This window comes from Mastigoproctus giganteus, chromosome 1 (assembly GCF_048544385.1).
Source record: "Mastigoproctus giganteus isolate SK-2022 chromosome 1, ASM4854438v1, whole genome shotgun sequence".
Taxonomy (NCBI): domain Eukaryota; kingdom Metazoa; phylum Arthropoda; class Arachnida; order Uropygi; family Thelyphonidae; genus Mastigoproctus; species Mastigoproctus giganteus.
The window spans coordinates 51009485-51031761 of NC_143575.1; the positions used below are offsets into that span (position 1 = coordinate 51009485).

General features: G+C 40.0%; 1 protein-coding gene across 1 annotated transcript in view; it reads right to left on the reverse strand.

Moving 5' to 3' along the window:
- The window catches only part of LOC150090790 (sushi, von Willebrand factor type A, EGF and pentraxin domain-containing protein 1-like), a 132417-nt gene that overhangs the window by 58272 nt on the left and 51868 nt on the right, over positions 1-22277 (reverse strand). The window contains exons 11-14 of the mRNA XM_090372741.1: positions 19325-19433; positions 7488-7688; positions 5510-5811; positions 3193-3394 (exon numbers count right to left, since the gene is read on the reverse strand). Coding sequence (XP_090228867.1) covers positions 3193-3394; positions 5510-5811; positions 7488-7688; positions 19325-19433 — 814 coding nt within the window. The remainder of the gene's footprint in view (positions 1-3192; positions 3395-5509; positions 5812-7487; positions 7689-19324; positions 19434-22277) is intronic.

A 22277-nucleotide genomic window follows, 5' to 3' on the forward strand; every position in this document is an offset into this window, starting at 1 on the left:
TCCAGATCCTGTTGCAGCAGCATAGTATCAGTAGTGTCCTTAACAACCCTGCCAACCTTTGTATCGTCTGCAAACTTGGACATTAAGCCTGATACACCATCATCAATATCATTTATAAATACAGAAAACAATGGACCCAACACTGAACCCTGAGGAACTCCACTAATAACATTAGTCCACGTTGAGCAGTGTCCATTGATTACCACTCTCTGTCTTCTGCCACTCAACCATCCCTTTACCCATAGCAGCAATTTGCCTCGAATGCCACACTTCTCCAATTTGTGCAGCAGTCTTCCATGCGCAACAGTATCAAAAGCCTTTCTAAGATCCAAATATATAATATCAAAGTTATTCCCTGCATCCAGTTCTTTTGTGACTACATCATAGTATCCAATCAAATTGGTCAGACAAGACCTGCCCTTAACAAACCCATGCTGTGTCTGAGCTATAACTGAATTCTTGTCCAGATGATCCTGCAGTGCTTCTTTAACCAGTGCCTCCATTAATTTTCCTGGAACCGAAGTTAAACTAACAGGTCTATAATTACTTGTGTCAGCCTTTGATCCTCCTTTGTGAATTGGGGTTACATTTGCACATCTCCAGTCCATGGGTACCTCCCCTGAGTCCAAAGAAGCTCTCATAATTATGGCTAGGGGGTTTGCTTACTTCCTTTGCTGCCTCCTTTAATATAACTGGATAGATCCCATCCACCCCGGGTGCCTTTTTTATGTTTATCCTCAACAATTTCTCCTCCACTTTCCTCTCAGTTATTAGAAAATCATCTAGCTCATTGCCAATGTTTACTTCACCTACGACATTCCCCTTCCTGAATAACTCCTCATGTGTGAATGTAGATGCAAAATACTCGTTTAGATTGTTAGCCACCTGAGCTGGATCCTCAACTGTTGAACCATCAACATCCAGTGGACCAATCTGATTCATCCCCTTCCTTCTAGAGTTTACATAAGTAAAGAACTCTTTGCTGTTTTTCTTCGCATGCCTTGCCAAGGATCTCTCGTAATCTGCCTTCGCCTGCCTAACCTCCTTTGTAACTTGGTTACAGATCAACTTGTATCTATCATAGGCTTCTGTGTCACGTGTTAATTTGTATGTATCCCATGCATTTTTCTTCTCTGCCATATGTCTCATTAGTTCATCTGACAACCATTTAGGCCTGAACCTTGAACAATATTTCTTGGTTGGTATGTAAAGCCTGGTAGCTTCCAAGATTAGTTCCTTGAATGCTTCCCATTTTGAATTTGCTGTTGGTAACATCTTCAGTTGGTCCCACTGTATAGAATTTAAATACTGTCTCAGACCATCATAGTCGCCTTTACGAAAGCAAAAACCCTTCCCTTTACCTCTGATGGTAGTTACCTCCTTGAGTAAATCCCACTTCAGCACACTGTGATCACTGCCACCCAGTGGTTCATTTATCTGCAGATTCCTAATGCATGAAGAATCACTACTGATAATCAGATCAAGAGTATTACTCCCTCTAGTTGCCTCCCGAACATGCTGGTGTAGAAAACAATCATCCAATAAATCCACAAAAGCCTTGCTAGTGTGTGAGTGACCAACCCACAAATTCCAGTCAATACCTGGGAAATTAAAATCCCCCATTATAAGACTCTCTGATTTACTGGCCCATTCTATTTCCCTGTACAGTATCTTATTACACTCATCAGAGTCATTAGGCCTATAGCACACTCCTACTCTCAATTTTGATTTACCTATGCTTATGTCACACCAAACTGACTCAACACTGCACTGTCCAGCGATGTCAACTGGCTTCACTTCCTTGGATTTTATGTGTTTTTTAACTAATAGCATAACCCCTCCTCCCTTCCTATCCTGTCTATCCTTTCTGTAGACGTTGTACTCCCCAAATTCCAGTTCTGCATTCCTTATATCTGTGTGACACCACGTCTCTGATATCCCAACAATATCTGCCTTTGATGTTTTGAGTAATACCTCAAATTCATTAAATTTATTTACTAAACTCCTAGCATTAGTGTACACGCAAGTATACATGCACCTGTTCCTATTCTTAGCTACCCTAACACAACCCATGTGTTTACTTGTACCGCAATGACTTCCAGCAGTCTCTGAAATATCCTGCATCTTGTTTTTCAGGCTTCTGCTCATTCCAATAGAAGCAGTGCAAGAATCTCTTTCACCTCTGCCAGTGGCTACTGTTAATCCATTAGTCTTTGTCTCGCGTCAGTTCATCGCGTCATCAACGGGATTCGAACCCGAGCCTTTTTCTACCCGCTGTGGGGAAGACGGTGACGATATCACTGTGCGAACTATAGGTACTGATCTTAAAATGAACGTTCCTGCCAAAAATAAAACAGAGTTCGGTGCACTAGACCGAAATGCAGTGACGAAATTATCATTTTTGGTGGAGGAAGGGCGGGGAATGGTTATTTTCGGGCAATCCGTAAATTGAATTTCGCAAAGAAATGTACCCCGAAGAGGATGTTCTTTTACTTTCACAGCAAGCTTCTTTTTACATGCATTTCTGTTCTAAATTAATGCTGTTCGCCATACTCTTGTCTGTGGAACACCGATAGCATAGTAATTCTTCATGTGCTAATAGTTGGACTACATTATACCGACTGAAGAATGTGATGAAAATCCACATTTTGTTCATTTGCACGTTCAGAAGAAATACATGTGTATTAGCGCTGGGAACTGTATCAGTCTTACGCAGTTTGGTGTAAACGCTCTTGAATCCGGTATTCTGCGGTTAGGAAACCATCGACGGTATTCTCTACAAGCCGTAGTAGTACTTCCACCACAAAAACCGTAGACAAACACCATATCGGCACACTGAGCATGTGTGAAGTGTCTCAACAACACTTCTAACACCAAACAGCGTCAGGTTATAACTGCTTCTTGGTCACATCTGATTCAGGGAGCTGTGCGTGCCAGTTTCAAACAGCTGTATCTCCGTATCCATTGAGTTGGACACATGTTTATATGAACTTTTTTACTCAGAATAATCGATACTATAACCTCTAAAAATATTTACTGTTCCTCCTGAATCACCCTGTATAACAGCGAATTTGCTTTATAAATAAAATAACAATTCAGTATTAGCCAGCGTATAATACCACTCGTACAATAAAATAATACAAAATGGATGAGTATTTCTTTGTATCATATCTCATAGTACATAGCACTTACCACATTCTTGGTTTTCCAATACTGCTCCAGGATAGCAGAGCAGCTGGGGCTGACTGGCGGTCATAACGACAGGTTCGGCCACAACTTCCTTTTCGTGGTTTAGTTCCAGAGTAACTTCTGGGATGGGTTCATCTGACATAGTGTTCACGATTTCGTTAATGGCATCCATCAGTTCTTGAAGTGTTTCTTGTGATGGCTGTTGCTAAAGATAAAACCAAACGATTGAGAACAACGGCTATGTTACAGACTTTAGAATAAATAGAAGACTTCGTGGAAAACGATTTTCACGATACAGTCACTTATTTAAAAAGAAAAATTGTTATGATTTCACTAGTATTAAACTTGAAGGGATAGTTATGAACAGTATCAGCTCTTGCTTCAATCTTATTTGATCAATATGTACTCTTCTATATCATTTGTGAACACAATATTTTTCTATCAAGATTCGTGAATTTCATGCGAACAAAAGCAGATTGAAAGGTCTATAAATGTGGATGGGACAATCTCTGATCTTCTATGGTAAGTAGAAGAGGATTTTCCACAGTTTCTTTTAAGTTCCACATTGAAGTATGAACAACTTGAAGAAATTTATACTGTATTAACGCGCAGGACTATCGTCTAACGACGCAGTATCCATAGTTATGGACACATTTTGTCTTCTCTTCGAAATGGATAAAGTGGTTAAAAGATTTGACATAAGTAAAAACTTCTTTCTCCTTTTGATAATTACTGACCGAACATGTTTTTGTATGACACGTTTTAACCTTTTCATTATCCAGTTTTCTACCTTCCGACACAGATGTACACATTATCTGGCGCATCATGGCCGAAGTTGACAATGGGCCATCAATGCGCCATAAAAAATCAAATTAAACATATCATCTTCTTGAACCATGAAAAATCAGGATTTAAAAGATATTTATAGCATTAATCTAATAGGATAATAATAATTCTTGCTTGACACCAAACAAACATATATAAAATGATGATTATAAAGAATAATATTTAAAAAAAAATTAAGCAGTTCATGTTAACTGATAGGTGGTAAAATGCATTAAAATATACTGTTTGCGAAATATATTCCGAATCCCATGGCCTTTTCAGTGCAATTAATTTACTAAAACATGACAAAATATTATGATGAAATAAGCATTCTAAAATGCAGTTTTTATTGGAACGACGTACTTGACTGCAGCTAGACTTAAATGCTGCACTTAAGAGTATATATCAACATTAAAAAAGTGGTATTATGGCACGCTTTCCAGTATAGAATAGCTACAACAGCTTCTCAACGAAAATTATATGCTAATCATACACGCTTCAATGTAAATAAAATATTTAGAAACTTCCCAGGGATGAGAAAGGATTCTCTCTTCCTTAAACATGAAGGTTTCATCTGAATGAATTATTTGTGTCAACTGAGAAGGGAGCGTACAAAAACTATCTCGCAATATTACTTGGAAGAGGGGTCTAAGTGATTGTTCATTATTATGTTAATGAATTGATCGCCACTACATTACTATATCACGTGGTAGATTAAATAATTTATTATCGAAATGATACAATTTAAAGGAATTGAACTACTCAATGCCAAACACAAACTATTTATGGCTACGTTTCGAGAACTCACTGTTTCCCGTCTTCAAGCCTGCGCGTTCCAGCCAGTCTTCTGCAACCAGACCAAGAGACTCTACCCCTGGATCACTTTAACAGGCCTGAAGATGGAAATAGTGAGTTCCCAAAACGTAACCATAAATAGTTTAAGTTTTTAGCATTGAGATGGTTCAGTTCCTTTAAATTGTATTATTTCGATAATAAATTAATCTACCACCTGATATAATAATGTAGTAACTAATCAATTCATTACCATACTATCTCAAAATAATTTTCGGAATCTGAAAGTTAATTCCGAAGAATAATCACAAATTCAAAGTAAATATATTTTTTAAAACATATCTCAAACTCTGACTCAAGCTCTCGATTAAGTCAGAGTTTGAAAAATGTGCATTCTAAAATGTTTAATGTTGTTTTGGTTTTTAGGAGCATTAGCAACTAAGGCCATATTGCTCAGGGAAATGCGGTGGTCATTCCTTGACCTTTCCGCATCCTCTGTATTTGGTGGTGACGGGCTCGAACCCCGGTCTAATCAAGAAGCGTGTCCTACGCACTGCTGCTCCTTCCCACCTGGCTACGGAGGCGCCTCTAAAATGTTTAAAACAAATTCTAAAACAAAATAGCAACTAATGCATGTGGCATATGAAAATCAATCCAAATGAACAGTTTCATAATTTTTACATCAATAAATTAATATCTTTACCTTTTCCTTAGAAGACATTGTGATCTCCACTTCGATTTCCACCATCCCATCTATCGGAAATGTCCAAACGTCCCTGCGCCTTCTACTGTTTGGATGAACTGTAGCCATTTTGCCACAAGTCAGTTTCACAAGGTCGACAGTGCAGGAGCCTTCCCAAGTACAAAACTTGTTGGTATCAAATCTTACAGCAAAGTTATGGAGAAAAACTTCTTTAATGGCTTTTTGGACTTTTGGATCTCTACAGTCGCCTGCATAGTACTGTCCATTGACGGTCCTCCTGACCTTCCTTGGCACGTATCTCACTAAACGACGAAAGGATTAATATATGCAGTTTTTCAGTTGAATTATATGCTCATTATTTAACTCCAATATATCGAGTGGACTGGGAAAGATTGAAACAATACAAGTAGCGATGTAATAAGGCAGCATAAAAAACTCATCACACGGAAATGTTTCAAAGAAAATTATAATTTAAGGATATGAAATTTTAATAAATGTGTAAAAAATTATGAAAATGAATTTTTAAAAAATATAAATTTTCTGTTTATATTCTGGGACGAGCACATAAGGTCAGGGGAGTTTACAAGATAGAAATACGAGGATACCAGCGCATTTGGTAGATACGCGAGCTTGAACCACGGTCATTCAAAACACGTGTATTTCTGTACCCTCGCACTTATCACTTCGCTTAGGTAAGCCCAATCAGGTCGTCCCTAAATGTTACAAAAACATAAGCCACTGTATATTGCCAATAAGTGAATACATCAAACCAATGCAAATTAGAGAAATTAAAAGATATTGGACGAAAATTTCGTCATTGAACTAGTACATATTAAGCTTCTCCAAATAATAAACAAAGTAGTTAACAGTTAACGAGGATCAATCTTGAAGCAGGACACTCCCAAGTTCTTGAAAAGGTTCGTGAAGAGAGTATACAGGTGAAAAGCAGCAACTCGAGATTCCGACATGTCGTTTGATATTTTAAAACACTTACTTTGAAGGTAGGGTCATAAAAAGTGCTCATCCATAGTAATTCCTGCCAACACTGGGCCTTTGGGTTCTAAAAGCATATTCAACAATGGTTATTTCAGGTATGATTCCAGGTATTTTGTTCCCTCCAGATATGAACGGGTGCTGAGTCAAACTGAAGTCTAAATAATGTACCAAACATTCAGGTATTATTGACGGACATATATTTATAAAATCAGTAGTGGATGGTGCATATCCTTGCCACCGAAAACGTGTTTGGCAACGAAACGACGTAGGACAAAGCTTCCCCGGCAGTCTCCCATTGAAAATTAAAGAATCGTCTTGGTCGCAGCAAGGCGACCTGGAAGGTTCGCGATTCGATCAGGAAGGTTCTCCAACACGTTAAGTGGCACCGCCCATAGAGAGAGAGAAAAAAAAAAAAAAAAAAAAGTAGGCGCTATATACCTTGAACTGAAAAACTATAATTTATGTTTCATTACAATTAGATGCCAAAAAAAAACATAATCGAGTAAAGCCTTTAAGCTTCTGATTTATTAATATATTAAACTATATTTTCGCCTTTATAAATATTTTTGTTTCTTTTTAGGGTATATATTACTTGAACATGGGGGGAAGTTCTTATTATCCCGGGTTTTAAATTCATTTTGTCCCAGTTATGGCTGCTAGCATCTGGTCATCCTAACTTATAATAATAATGATGATAATACTTGTATTTCCTAAGTCATGTTAGTATTCTACTGACATGTACCTCTGTCCTTATGACCCTGATGTATACTGCAACGTAATTTTGTATATATTTCCCTACTTTTGCTTAAAAAGATTCTCTCTTTAAATAAGAAACTACATATAATAATAATATTTAAAATTTTTTTAATAATAATAATAAAAAACTATTAAAATGAAAGAATGAAAAAAAATTTTAAACGGGAAAAGATAAAGTAAAAATATGAAAAAAGTCTAGAACCAACTTTACAAAAAAAACACTTACTAGAACAATCTGGCCAGGGTATGGACTGATTTTCCGGAATGGTTTTCCATTCGGTGGTTTTGTCACAGACATACCATTCAGCTGGAGTGGTAACGAATTCATATTTCTTATTACAATATACTTGACAGAACTGTCCGTAGAGCCAGTCATCACAAGCAAGAGCACCGTTCACTGGAGCAGGGTAGAAAGGGCAGTGATGCTCTGAAAATAAATAAATTTGGTTAGTGGCAAAGCAGGAACTGTGGGATTTTGTGCAAATATCTTCCAATTCCAAAAGAATTCCTTTTTCTACGAGGTGTGGCTATTAAAAAACGCTATTGCAATAAAATAAATATAATGAAATATTTCGTGCTTCATAAGTTTTTCTCTTCAAATTAATTGCCCTGGCCTTGCACACACTGTAAACCCTTTTAACACTTCGGTCGTTTTTTTCCCCCTTCAATGGACTGAAATGAGTTCCTTAACACGTTTAAGTTCAGGGAAGAGAACAAATATCACAAAGGGCCAGGTCTGGCAAGTAGGGTGCATGTTATTATTATTATTAATATCAATTTATTTCCGAAGAAATGTCCTTTTACAGCTGTGCAGCTAGAGGACATGAGTTATATACAGAGAAAAAACATAAAATACAGACATATGCATTGTATACAGAGCCAGATACAATATACGGCCTTAAACAGCCACTGGTGAAGATACAAAAACATAAAGTTATAACAAATACAAAAACATAAAGTTACAACAAGTACAAAAACATAAAGTTACAACAAATAAAAGTGCATCCGGATACATCGAAGCGTGGATATTGCGGTATCACAGAGAGTCCACCTAGAGCATGACTAAGGCATACATGTCTGCAAGAATGGAAGATCTGTAGGTTCTGTCCTTGCAAAGTTTCTCAGCGTCTATGGCTAATCTGTTAAATATTTGGAAGGAGTTGTGTGGAAACATGTTGTCCAAGGAGGACATGCTACGCAGCTTCGATCTGTATGGGGAGGTGTTGGACTGGTCGGACGGTCTGGCGATGATATCCCAAATATCGGGTGACCTCAGTTTTCCGGATAGAAGCTGAGAGAGGGTAAGAAGGTTCCTAGAGATGATGTGATACCTCCAAGGAAGCGTATTAAGATTGGTGACCAGAACAGATTTTGAGATTGTAGGTGTTAGCCCGGCAACCCTATTTAGCCATTTCAAGATCCAGAATTCCAGGGAGAGGAACCTGGCTTGGTATGATGAGGGTGCTGAGGACCATATAGTCGAGGCATATAATGGAATTGGGAAAATACAACGAAGAATGTATTTGATGATAAGGTCCGGGTTATGGAAGTTGGAGATCTCTTGTTTTACTGCCCATAAAGCCGAATATGTTTTCGTTCGAGTGGCATTAAAGTGAGGCAAGAAGGTGAGGTCTTTGTCCCAGATGATACCCAAATCTTTATGTTGGGTGACTTTTTTAACTGGAGAATTCGCAATAATGATGTCCACATCGTTGGTATTTTTCTTCTTGGTGATAGAGAGTTGTGCAGTTTTCTCTTTATTAATTGAGAGCCCAATCGCATGAAGGTAGTTTTCCAGTTCATGTAGCTGTCGGTTGGAGCTCACAGTAATAGACTGGAGGGACTGGGGGCATTTTGTGATGACGAAGAACTTAATATCATCTGCGTAGGTGGTAAAATTAGTACGGTTTGATAGGAAGGGTTCTAGAGATGCGGCGAAGAGGGCGGCAGAGAGAACGCCCCCTTGGGGGAGCCCTCTGGAGCAGAGAATGTGGTGATTATGGTTTTGATTTTTGAGCCATAGGATCCTGGACTGAAGGAGTTTCCTAAGGAGAACTAAGATGTTGCCAGAGATTTTGAAATAGTTGCACAGTATGGTACATAATGCATGGGTGGACAGATTGTCAAAGGCCGCCTTAATGTCGAGAAACACAATATCCAGTTGCTCTTTGTTGCTTAAGGTACTTTCAATTCTGAACAGTGTGTCCAAGAGGTTGGTGATCGTGGAACGTCCAGGAAGTACACTATGGAGGTATGGAGGTTTGTGGCCGAACATGTGATGGATGAGAGCAGGAAGTATGGCTTTTTCCAAGATTTTGAGAAAAGTGCATCCTACAGAAATTGGTCTGTAGTCATTAGGCAATTTTGGGTTGGACTTTTTTGGAACTGGAGAAACATAATATGTGTTCCAGATAGCAGGGTAAACTCCTGTTACGAGGACGGAATTGAATGCATCAAGCAAGAGATCAATGATATATACACTGCACAGTTTAACCATGAAAATAGGGAATCCATCCGGGCCAGTGGTAGACTTGTTGGGAAGACTGTTGATGACCTCAGTAAGGCGTTCCTTTGTGATGGCTAATTTATCCAGTGATGTCTGGTTAGCTGGTGGATTAACCCGAATAAAGGGGTTTGGGGCAGATAGGGGCTTAGTTGCGAGCGAGTTAGCCCATGCAAGGAAGGTGTCAGTGGACATGGGGGACTGTTGATTCTTGTTGGTGAAGATTCTTTTCCCAAGTTTCATTCTGTGTGCAATCCAGTCATTCTGCGCCTTCCTCCGAATGCGTAGGAAGCGTGCCCGATGTTTTTTATAGAGTTGGTAGTCGGCTAGATCCCGTGTTTTTTGCCATTTCCTGTATAGTTTCTGTTTGATGATGAAGGCGAGTTTTGCGTCGCTGGTAAACCAGTTCTTGGTCCTGGGAGACAGGCGTACAGATTTGGAGGCCCCTTTACAGGCGATGTTTTTTAACAAGTTTGCTAAATTGGTAAGCGTTTGATCAGGATGGCTAGCAGCAATTTTTTTCCAGTCTGTAGCTTTTAGTCTTTGTAGGATGATTTGAGGTTGCATATATTTTAATGAGAAGATCTTGAGTTGGGATTCTTTATGGTCATGTTGTTCAAGTTGTCGGGGAGAACATAGACATTCACTATCAAAGGAAATTGGGAGGTGATCTGATGCAAACTTAAAAATCGGCGTTGTGAGAGTAAGATGGTCAAGGTTATGAAAGAAGAGGTCTAGGTTTTGATGTCGTCTTGTAGGTTGCGTATGGGTTAGTCTAAGGCCTAGAGATGAGAAGGAGCGTACGACGTCCTTCAAAGCAGCTTCGTGTCTTGGGGAGGGCATGTTGAAATCTCCTAAAACAACGGTGAGCATGTGAGGCTTGAGGTGGGTTATAATCCAGGTAGTTAGCTCATCCCTTGTGTCGGGATTATGGTCAGGAGGTAAATATACCGCTACAACTTGAGTTCTCACTTCTTTAACTGTAAAAATTGCAGAAATGGCTTCAAATGCAGGGGAGTCGCTGAGTTGTGCACACACAAGGTGATGGATGTCTTTGTAAATGATGGAGACGCCACCTCCACGTTTGTGGTCCCTGCCGTTGCAAACATTTTTGTAATGGTGAGGAGTGGCCAAGTGGGTGAGTTGTCTTCCATGGTTAAGCCAAGTTTCCTGGATACAGATGAAATCATATTCGTCGAGCAGGAGGAGAGATTGCAGAGGGGCCAATTTGTTAACAATGCTGCGCACATTTTGCGAGAAGACCCTGATTGTGTGGCATGGATGGAGGTTTTTTGGAATAGATGATTACTATTGTAGAGGACGAGTAAGCAGGGATTGCTGAGGGGATGGCCTTTTTTCGTCAGAGAAAGGTCTGATAAGTATGCCTGGAGGCCAGAAGTCGGGATCCAGAACTTTTTCGTAGGCAGAGGGTGAACATCTTACTAGAAATGAGGCGTAGCCAGTTTGCCTAGTTTTAAGCTGTTTTACTTCGATGCGGACATTGTGTTCCACAAGAAACATTCTCTTTATGGAATCGGGGCTTGTTGAGGGTCCAAACCGGGAGACAAATATCTTGGTTCTGGGCAAAGCGACAGAGATGTCATATTTCTCTGCGAGCGTCTGTTTACTAGGGTGAGTCTTTGATAATCGCTTGTTGACTAATGTTGTTGGAATTCTTTGGTTGCCTTCTAGTGGGGGAGAGAATGGGGCGGGGCTCTTGCTTCTCGAAACACATCTCTGGTCAGCGATTCTCGGTTCAGTAGCTTGGTCATGTCTGTCGTGTGGTACAATATGATCATTTCTTTCGTGAAACAGAGTCAACTTATTAGTGTGGTTCACTACACAGGTGGCTTTGTTTACTTCCTGTGGACGTTTGTCGCTTTTCTTCTTCTGATCCCGATTCTCAAGTGATTTAAGGAACTTGCAGTAATCTGATTTGATTAGAAGAGTTTCAAGGGCGCTTTCATTTTCTTTAGCCACCCTAAAGGGATTCTTATTGTGCATCTTTTCTTTTTGTGTAAGCAGTTCGGCAGACTCAAGGGGTGTTGTTTGCGTGGCTGCATCCCGTTTTGTGACTGTGCAGCGGTCATTAGTGCAGAGACACCGTTCAGCACTTATTTCCTGAAGGGTGCGAGCGATTGTCCCGAGGACTTCACACAATTTTGTAGATGCTTCCTCGATTGCTATTGTTTTTCTTTTCCAATGTTCACACACAGGGATTTGTTTTTTGGCCAGAAACTGGCGAACAGAGGGCATGTTGTGTACTGGAGCATCCAACCATCCTTCCACAATTAAGGTCTCTTCCTTCGAATTTTTTACGCAGCCTTGTCAGAACTTAAAATGTAGTACGCTTGATTGACAGTCTGATTTGGTGTGACATATTCTGCCATAATAATTTCTTTAATATCGAAAAAAAAACAAGCATGGTTTTCATTTTTGGTTTTGATATTTTTGCTTTTTTTGGTCTGGGAGATTTTTTTTTGTCTTCCATTAAACTAATTGTCTTTTAGTTTCTGGGTCGTACTGGAACAGATAACTTTCATTAAGTAATTACAATACTCAGAAAGTCTGGATCTTCTTCATTTTTTTTCCCAAAACGTTTTCACAAACTTGGAAGTCTTGAAAATGTTTTGGGAAAAAAAAAAAGAAAAAAGAAAAAAGAAAAAAAAAAAAAAGAAGATTCAGACTTTCTGAGTACGGTAATTACTTGGTGAAAGTTGGCTGTTCCAGTATGACCCAGAAACTAAAAGACAATTAGTGTAATGGAAGACAAAAAAAATCTCCCAGACCAAAAAAAAAAAAAAAAGAAAAATGTCAAAACCAAACATGAAAACCATACTTCATTTATTTAACATCATTCAAATTTTTTGGCGCCATCTTGGCACACACTTTTATCATGCCAATATTTTTCAGTAAAAATTTGTGTAACTGTTTCTTTGTCCATATTAACCGGTCGGCCTGGTAATTCGTCTTCCATTCTCTTTTCCGTCTAAAAATATTTTATGCTATTCAAACACACGCACTTCAAACACATGAGTTCTGATGCAACAGTTCTAATGCTTAAATAATGATCACTTCTAATCAGTGTCCTTATGCAGTCCATATTTTCATCAGTTTTCATGGATACCAGATGGCCTGGTCGATCATCATCTTCCACGTTCGCTCTTCCTTCTACAAGTCTTTTAGACCATTTAAACACGAGATCTCTTGACATAGTATCTTTCCCATAAACTTGATGTAAGAACCCATAACTTTCAGTTGGTGTTTTCTTTAGCTTTGTTAAAAAATTGAGGTTGATTCGTTGTTCGATTCTTTTGTCTGTCATTTTTCCGACAAACTGCAAAAACACAAGGTAATGAAAACCTGTTTCACTGCAAAGCGAATGAGCGAGTTGGAATGTGACTTTGCAGAAACTAGGGAAAGGTTCAAGGTGTTCAAGGTCAACTGCTGTGCCTTTGTTTCACAGGTGGCGCGTGGTGTGTAGTGGCTGCGCTCGCAATCTCGTTATTTAATAGCAACACCTTGTATTTTAACAATAGGTATGAAATCTTTTATAACTGTGTGGCAAATTCACGACAAAACTCTTCTTCAAGAAATTCAGCAATAATTCTTCTTCTTATGTAGTAAAATAATTCTCTGCAAATAAGTTGTAAATCTAGAGGGTCTACGCCGACCAACCAAGAACTGGAGAGCAATAGGCAGAGACAGTTCTCCAAGTGTGTAATAAAGCTAAGGGAAACCATAGTCCAGAAACAAACGTGACCACTGGAATATAGCATATGTAGTGTCTTCATACTCAAACTCCAATTATAGCGAGTGACCCATAGTGGCATAGTATTTAGGGTCAGGCGTGAACGGTGGTTTCCCACATCTGCGCCGTATGTACTCTGTGATGGAATGCAGAACTACTGCAAAAGCCAGAAAAAAGTATAGTGTCTAGTTTATGCAGTACTGTGTTTTGTTTTGTTGTGTCTCTGGCTGCTTGGCCGCAGGTGCCCCTAGTGGGACTCTACGTTGGCCGCCACCACCACTGGGAGGTGAGCCAGGCTGCCATTCATACTCTGGCTGGTCTCCGCCAGGGTCACCTGAGCTTTCTGGACGGAGACCAAGTAAAAAAAAAAAAGTGTGTGTGGGGGGGGGGAAAGATGGTACAAGTGGTGGAGTAAAAGTAGGCAAAAGGAGGAGGATGAGGAAAGAAGGTATCCTCCAGCAGAAAGAAGAGAGAAGTAGGAATCACCCCTGGTCTGGGAGCCCACCGAAGGCCAGAGAAAGGAAGACAGCTTGCAGAACAAGGGAGGTCTGCAAAGGTGCGTAGGTACAGTGGGTAGTGTGTTTGATTGCTTTCAAATCAGTGCCGTCATTCTTACGAGGAGGATGCCCAGTTGGGTGTTCATTCAGTTCTGATTGTGGCCGATAATGAGGGAAGAGCAAGTATGAGGAGAGGCACAGCGGTTTCAGGAACGTCTGGTCTGGATGTCTTATTTATAGGATCAGACGTGGAGAGATGCTACCAGCGCCTCTTGAAGACTGCATTAGCATACCTGCTAAAAGCTGAAAACACTTATTTTGATTTTAACAGGTTGCTCTCCGGACTAAGTGTCCGGAGAGCGACCAAATTAAATTTAGATCCAGTAATAGTTGATTACGTAGATCCAGGTAGATGTTACGCTAGTGCATTGAGCGGTGCCAGTTGAAAAGTTCTCCGGATTCACAATGGGCATCGTTTACAAGCCCAAAGTCCTGAAGTCACTTTTTGAATGTCCTATTAGAAGAAAGTTAGTATGTACATTAGGGAAGAACCAGACAAGTCTTTGTTTGTTGAGGTAGGAGACACTAGGTAGAAATAGCTTGGTAATACTTCCATTGGTGGAACTGTACCAACGGATTTGTCAGATGGAGTTAAGTTCTTGCCAAGTACGCCGGAGTTCTTGTTTTGGATCGGCACCGACAAGTTTTTATCCCGAGGAATTCAGCTTCTTTGTTCTTTCTGATAGCATGGGAAGGCCCTGTGAAGACCGCTTGGAGGTCGAGGGGGTACAGCCTGCCAATACTTCTAGTGCTGTTGTTCATGTTCTACAAGTCCGAGTCATTTTTAATAACATCAACCGTTGTTTCTGCAGGATAAGGTTCCTAGTACTGATGATGGCCAAACGGTGGAACCATACGGCAGCGCCGTATGTTACGAACAGTACAAAAACTGCTGAATAAAGAAGGTGTAGTGCGGGTCTCTTAAGCCCCCAGCCTTTGCGGGTGAAGCGAGCAAGCATATTGATGAAATTCTTGGTCTTCTCTTTCGTGGACTTTAGATGTGGTATGAAAGTTCTGCGATCATCTAGAGTAACACTAAATATATGAATGAACGTTGATTCTTGAGTGTCTGTTCTTTATAACGAATTGTTGGTGGTCAGTGGATGTCAAGATGTCCTTTGAGAAGTAGGTTTCTGCTTTTATCCGTAGAGATTTCCAGCTTATTTTCTTCGGCCCAACCCTACAGGGCATTCAAGACTGTGTTGGCTCTGGTCTGAATAGCTGCACGAGTAGGGCCTTCCACAACGATAACCAGGTCATCTGCAAATGAGAGTTGTGTGATGTGGGGGAGTGCTACAAGAGCCATTCATCCAGAATCATATCCCAAACAGCTGGTCCCAGAATAGAGCCCTGCGGACAGCCTCTGGTAAGTTGGCGGAGGAGATTTTGTTTTGATGGTAACTTTTCTGTTTGAGAAGTAATCTGCAAAACATTTGAAGACGTTGAAGGAGCAGTCAGATACTCTGGCTCACTACAGGATTCCTGGCCATCAGACTGTGTCGAAAGCTCCCTTAAAATCTCTAAAAAGTTCCAATTTAATGTTAGGTGGCCCGGCCTTCCATTAAAAATCATCATTTTTGTTTTTTCCGTGGAGATATTTTTAGATTATTTTCATTTGCGCAATGTCGAAGATTATACGAGCTGAGCTGGCGTGAGATTCCAGTTCAGCCCTCGAATTACTGCTGATGTAAATGGAAAGATCGGCATAGACAAGCTGATGAACGTTGTTAAGCTTGCAGTTTGAATAACTATGAATCAAAGCAAGATTTAAAATCAAGGTCTAAATATTCACCGAGAGGATTTCCTATAAACACAGAGCTTCTAAGATAACAGTGGCACGGAACGATCAGCTAAGTAGCTCTGTTCCATGAAAAAAAAAAAAAACTGTTTCGAGCAGTATGCTTCTCTGAGACGACAGAGGGCACTTTCCCACCACAAACATAGAAAGGACCCTCAAAGTCTATAAAAATGACTAATGCATACTTAATATGCACTGTCCAAAAAAAAAAAAAAAAAAACCAACAGGTGTCCAGGACTTGATTTGAGTGATAACATATTTTATGAAACGATTCTATTCTCATGATTTAACAAATTTCTCTCACCTAGTGTAGGTAGAATTTTCAATAACAGTTCTGAATTGCGATTAGCCTCACTAAGATCTAACCCAGCTTTGAGCGTAACACGTGGTCTTAGCTTCTTTAGGATTTTTTAAATTTAAGTTTCCAGATCTAAGGAAAAGAACTAGGTGAGAGACATTTGTTAAATCATGAGAGCAGAATCGTTTTATAAAACATGTTATCACGCAAATCAAATCCTGGACACCTGCTGGCTTTTTTTATTTTTTTGGACAGTGCAGTATTAAGTTTGTCCATAGAAAAAGGAAGAGATTCATCAGTGGAAAAGTACTGGGGGTTCTGTTGTGCAGTCAGTTGATGTGTGGCAGAATCACTAGAAATCTCGTCTTCACTGAGAGGTCTGTCCAGTTAAGTTTACTCAATCAATCCTGTTTACCAAATCAATTCCATTACACATAATGGAGTTATATAGTGCCATACGATTAAAAAAAAAAAGAGTTTTTATTGTGTCATTTAATATTTTGTGCTGAAACTTTTTGCTTTTATGACGGCCTTCAATCTCGACGATCCAATACATCCCAAAGATGCTCGACAGGGTTCAGATCTGGGCTGGCCAATCCAGCTTTTCCACACCTATGACGTCGAACCACTCTGTTACAACCCGAGCAGTATGGCATGGCATGGCGCGTTGTCTTGCTGATACAGGTATGTGCTGTTGTTATTTGGTTTTTTTTTAGAAACATTAGCAACTAAGTCCATATTGCTCCGGGGATATGCGGTGGCCATCCCCTGACCTTTCCGCATCCTCGGTATTTGGTGGTCACGGGCTCAAACCCCGGTCTAATCAAGAAGCGTGTGCTACGCACTGCTGCTCCTGCCCACCTGGCTACGGAGGCGCCGTCAGGTATGTGCCTTCCCCGAAGTATTGCAATAATGTTGGAGGTGCATAATTATCCAGGCTGTCCTGGTATTGCACAGCATTCATGGTTTTGTCGATAACGACTAATAGGCCCAAGCCAAACGATGAAAGGAGCCCCATATCATGACACTGCCTCCACCAAACTTCATTGTTGGGAGGATACAATCAGAAAAGAACTGTTCTCCCGGTATTCACCACATCCAGGAACGGCCATTAGACTGGTAGAGTGAGAACCTCGACTCGTCTGTTCATATGACTGTTTTCCACTGCTCTACAGTCCAGGAGTTGTGCTCCTTACATGGTGTTAATCGGCTTCTAGCATTTGTTGAGGTGATCAATTCTGTTGAACTGTTGAGGTAATTCTGTTGAATATGTCACCTTGCATGTCCACTTTTGCAATTGTCTGTTCGAAACGCAGTGTGCATATTTATAGCAGGTTCTGTGACGTGTTGCATGCATAGAACCTGTTTCCCCATCCATGGAGGGTTGTCCGGATATTAATGGTAGGGCAGTGTATATCTCTCCATATACACTTTATTTTTGGCCATTTTATTTATTGTATTGTTTCTTAAACTTTTTATGCCACTCGGATGAAGGTTAAACACCTTCACCAGCAACAATTCTGCAATAAGTCAACGTATCGTTGACTTGTTGCAGAATCAGTCATCATTTTTGTGTAAGTGCCGCTTCTAGATGATTAAGTGTCGCAGGGCAGCCTGGACGAGATTCAATACGCCGTCTCCCTTGGTCTCGCAGAAGTGCTTGATGGGACTCAGATCGGAAAGCAAGCAGGCCAATTCATATGAACGATATCCTCATCTTCCAACATACTGTTGGACAGCTGTGCCCTATTGGGTTCAGCGTTGTCGTTCATCAGATGAACTCTTCGCCTACAGCACTAGCATGAGGAAGGGCCGTAGGTCGTAGGAGCTTATCTCTATACTTGTGTGCAGTTGCTAAGGTTCCGTTCCTGATGTGAAGGTCTGTAGGACCACAGAGATCACTTCTATCCCCCATACCGACACACTTCCTCAACCGAACTGACTGCGTTTCTGCAGGTATACAGGATTGTTTCGGGTTCCTCTTTCACACCCCACTGACTGGACAAGAATTCAAAGAGGACTGCAGGCAGTACCTGGATAAAGCCTGCAGTCCTCTTTCACGCCACTATGACGTGACGAGAATCTGACTACAGGCTACCTGGACCCACCTGTGAATAGCACGTGGTCCCATCCTCATTGGCCTATTTACAATATTGGAGTGCTCACATTTTTCTAGCACTATGATGTTGGAACACGCACCTTGGGTCATTTCTCGATTAATTCTGTGCAGGTGTAGATACCTTCGGATGGTTTGGTGACACGCGTGTCGCTGTTGCACTGCAAAACGCCCGAATAGCTGGATAGCGTTCGGACGCTGTTCACGTCAGTCGGTGAACGTGTGCTATCTGCAGAGACAATAGATATCGATACAGTAGACCTCCAGTAGTTGTGTGCAGTGATCCTCTAATTGTTCCGACCAATTCAGATTGAAATAATCTCTAATAACCTTTTAAAATCAAACAAACGGGACTCTGCACTGCTTTCAAATTCTGCTATATTGTATTAAACCCAACAGCACAAAACAAAACAAAACACAGAACCGATTAATCACGTTAATACAATTCCATATTTCCAACAACGCTTCTTAATTAAAAAAAAAAAAAAAAAAAAAAGAATTGATCTTTATTTTTAATTTCTTTCATTTTTCTACATTTTATGTTTGTTTCGAATTTATACTAGATAACTAAGGCCACTAGGCGTCAGTGTACTGGTGTCTTACACTGTGTTTTTATGGTTAGTTTGCCTGTTTTACGGGATAAAAATCATATAACCCTTGTGCGACTAACTCTACGAGGGTGTTAAAAAAAAGTCCATAAAAGTGTGCATCAACACGAAACTTGAATTCTGGACTTTTCCACATGGTTCGAAAGCACAGGGATCATAACCACTGTGCTATCAACGCGAGCATCTACGACGTCCTGAAATACTTATTATAGACTAAGTTAATAAATTCTAGACTAAAAATTCTATATGAAAAGAAATTAAAGGCATACTTTTCATGTTTAAGACATATTTGCATAAGTAATAATGCGTGTTAAAACTGGAAAGGCATATCCATTGTAAAGAACGAGTACTTTCCAATCACGTGTCTGAATACATATTTCATCGAAAAAAAATCGATGACCCCTATTATACTATTTGTTAAAAAATACTCACTTGTAACAATAACGTCGAATGAGCATGTGGCACTGTTACCACTCGGATCAGTTGCTGTGTATTCCACCGTATGTCTTCCAGGACTGAAGCTGTCTCCAGGTTCGGAGTTCTGCAAGATGGAAGTAGCAATAAGAAATTGTCCAGCTTTAAGTATCAATTAGGTATAAATGAGAAAGGATTATTCATAGAAAAGAATATTTGCAGGATTCTGCCATTACACACACTTCTAATTTACTTAAACAGTGCAAACTTCGTAACGACGTTGTTCACTGGTTCTAAAATACTGTAAGCTGAAAGAACAGCTTTGACAAAACTTTTGTTACAAAATAAAAGAATCGCACAAATGTTAATTAACATAAATATGCATTTGATATATTCTTCTGAATTAAAGTTTTCGGATTGTCGTGTAAGAAAATTGTTGCAACAGTCAAAACTGCAACTTCAACCGTCGTGATGACTGATGTTTCTACTGCATGTTCGCCAGAATCCCGCACTCCTGGGATTTGGGTAACATGAATGAATCATACCTACCATCCAAGTGTCAAGAATAGATATAAAGGTAACTGCGTTTCAAACTGCTAGTAGTAGATGGGTCGAGGCGTTGAATACATTCGACATTGTTTATTTAGATTTCAGCAAAGCTTTTGACTCAGTCCCACATGAGCGGTTGCTTTATAAGCTGGAACAGGTTGGAATCACTGGGAAAATCCTTAGATGGATAGCAGGATGGCTTCAAGGCAGGAGGCAGAGGGTTGTGATAAATGGCTATTCCTCAGATTGGGTTGATGTAAGAAGTGGGGTTCCCCAAGGATCAGTATTAGGACCACTGTTGTTTTTAATTTTCATAAACGACATCGATGAAGGATAGAGGGCGTGATGTCTAAATTTGCAGATGATGTTAAAATTGGTAGAGTAGTTAATGATCACTGTCAAGCTGAGCTTCTTCAGAGAGACCTAGACAGACTTCAGGAATGGTCAGAAAAATGGCAGCTATGCTTTAATCCAACAAAGTGTAAGGTATTATACCTGGGAAACTGTAATCCCAAAATAACTTATTCACTTGGTGGAATTCAACTAAACCCAGTACTGGAGGAAAGGGACTTGGGTGTTACGATACGGTCAGACATGAAATTCTCTGAGCATTGTAAACAGGTTGCAAGAAAGGCCCATGGTGTCCTATCGATGATCTATCGAACTTTTGCAAGTAGAGATAGGGACGTGATAATCCCATTATATAAGGCTTTTGTTAGACCACACTTGGAATACTGTTTTCGGCAAAAGGGCGTCCTTAGGAAGAAAGACTTCGAATATGTGGGTTGCACAGTTTGGAAACTAGACACCTTAGAGGAGATTTGATTGAGGTGTTTAAGACTCTGAGAGGCATCAGTAAAATGAATGAGGACGAAATTTTCAAGATTATAAATGATTCTAGAACTAGGGGACATAAATTCAAGTTACGCTGGGAGATGTTTAGATTGGACTGCAGGAAGTTTTATTTTAGCCTGCGACTTATTCCAGAAACATAAATTACTGGAATAAGTTGCCTACATCGGTGGTAGACGCTGACAGTTTGGGGAAATTCAAAGGTCATCTGGATAGTACTTTCGGGTGAGGGAAGCGCATAGGATAATAGGTTTAATTTCCTTTTCTTTTATTAATTATTATTATTATTTATTTATTTTTTCATCATTGTTTTATTCGTTTTTTTGTTTTTTTTTTGGCTGGTGCAGCATAAGCCATAGGCTTTCTTGCACCATGCGGCAATTACTAATACTAATACTAATATAAGTGACTTCCAAAAGACAGTCATCACAGGATGGCATATTAAGAATAAATCTGTTCGTGCTATCCCAGCAACACTGCAACATCAACAGACCTAACGTAAATGAGTAAACACCAAATGGAAATATCATTGTGCTACTACAGCCGCGAAACGTTCAGGTGTAGACCGCAGAAATTGATGGGTACTCAGAAGAGTAGATCCAGCGGTTCTCATCCATATTGTCATGTATTTCCTGTGGCCTCTCTGAACTCCTGGGAAGCCACAGGAAATGATATTGGTACAAGAAAGATAAGTAGGGTACAAGGACGATTACGTAGGGATCTGCATGACATCGGATTTTATAGAGCTGCAGAACACCGACCAAAAATCACAGCATCGATTTGCCTGGCAATTGGTCCCTGGAACATTGGAAGCTGTGTTATGGAGTGACGGTACACGGTTTTCGGATCTGATAGCGTGTTTGGATATAGCGAATGCCTGGAGGATGTTATTTACGAGAGTGCGTCTTTTCAACTCTTCCACTGTGTGGGGTTGTTTCTAATGGTTTGGATTTGGATCATTAGTCATTTCCAGAAACATTAACTACCATGCGGTACACTGATATTCTGGACAATTTTGCTCTTCCTACACTGTGCAGATCTCTTTTCTGTTTTAGCATGAAAATACGCCATGTCATAGCACACAGCCTGTTGTGACTTGGTCTAAAGACACTGGCGTGAAAATGTTTCATCGCTACACCCAGAGACCCAACTTTAATGTCACTGAATACTTTTGGGAAAAACTGGAACGTGGGTTACGGGTCAAGCCAACACGCTGGCAATCAGTAACTGAATAGACTGCTGCGCTGAAGGACAAATAGACAAAAGAACTATTTTCCTCTTATCAAAAATTGGTTCGTAATCTACTACTGACGAGGACAGTATGTAATTGAGGTCGACGGTGGGCAGATATTATTAAATATTGTATCAACAAGTGGTTCTTTGACACATCCAACTGTCTAGTTATTTATATACTGTATTTCATTTTGCTGACCGTGTCTTGTGTTACGTATACTCTGTTAACCTTTTGCAACTCAAAAGCTCGATTAAAGCTTTTGAGTATCATTTTTACAATAACCGATTATTAGTAAAGATCATGCATTCGCACTTCGTTATTAAAAGGTTAAATTTT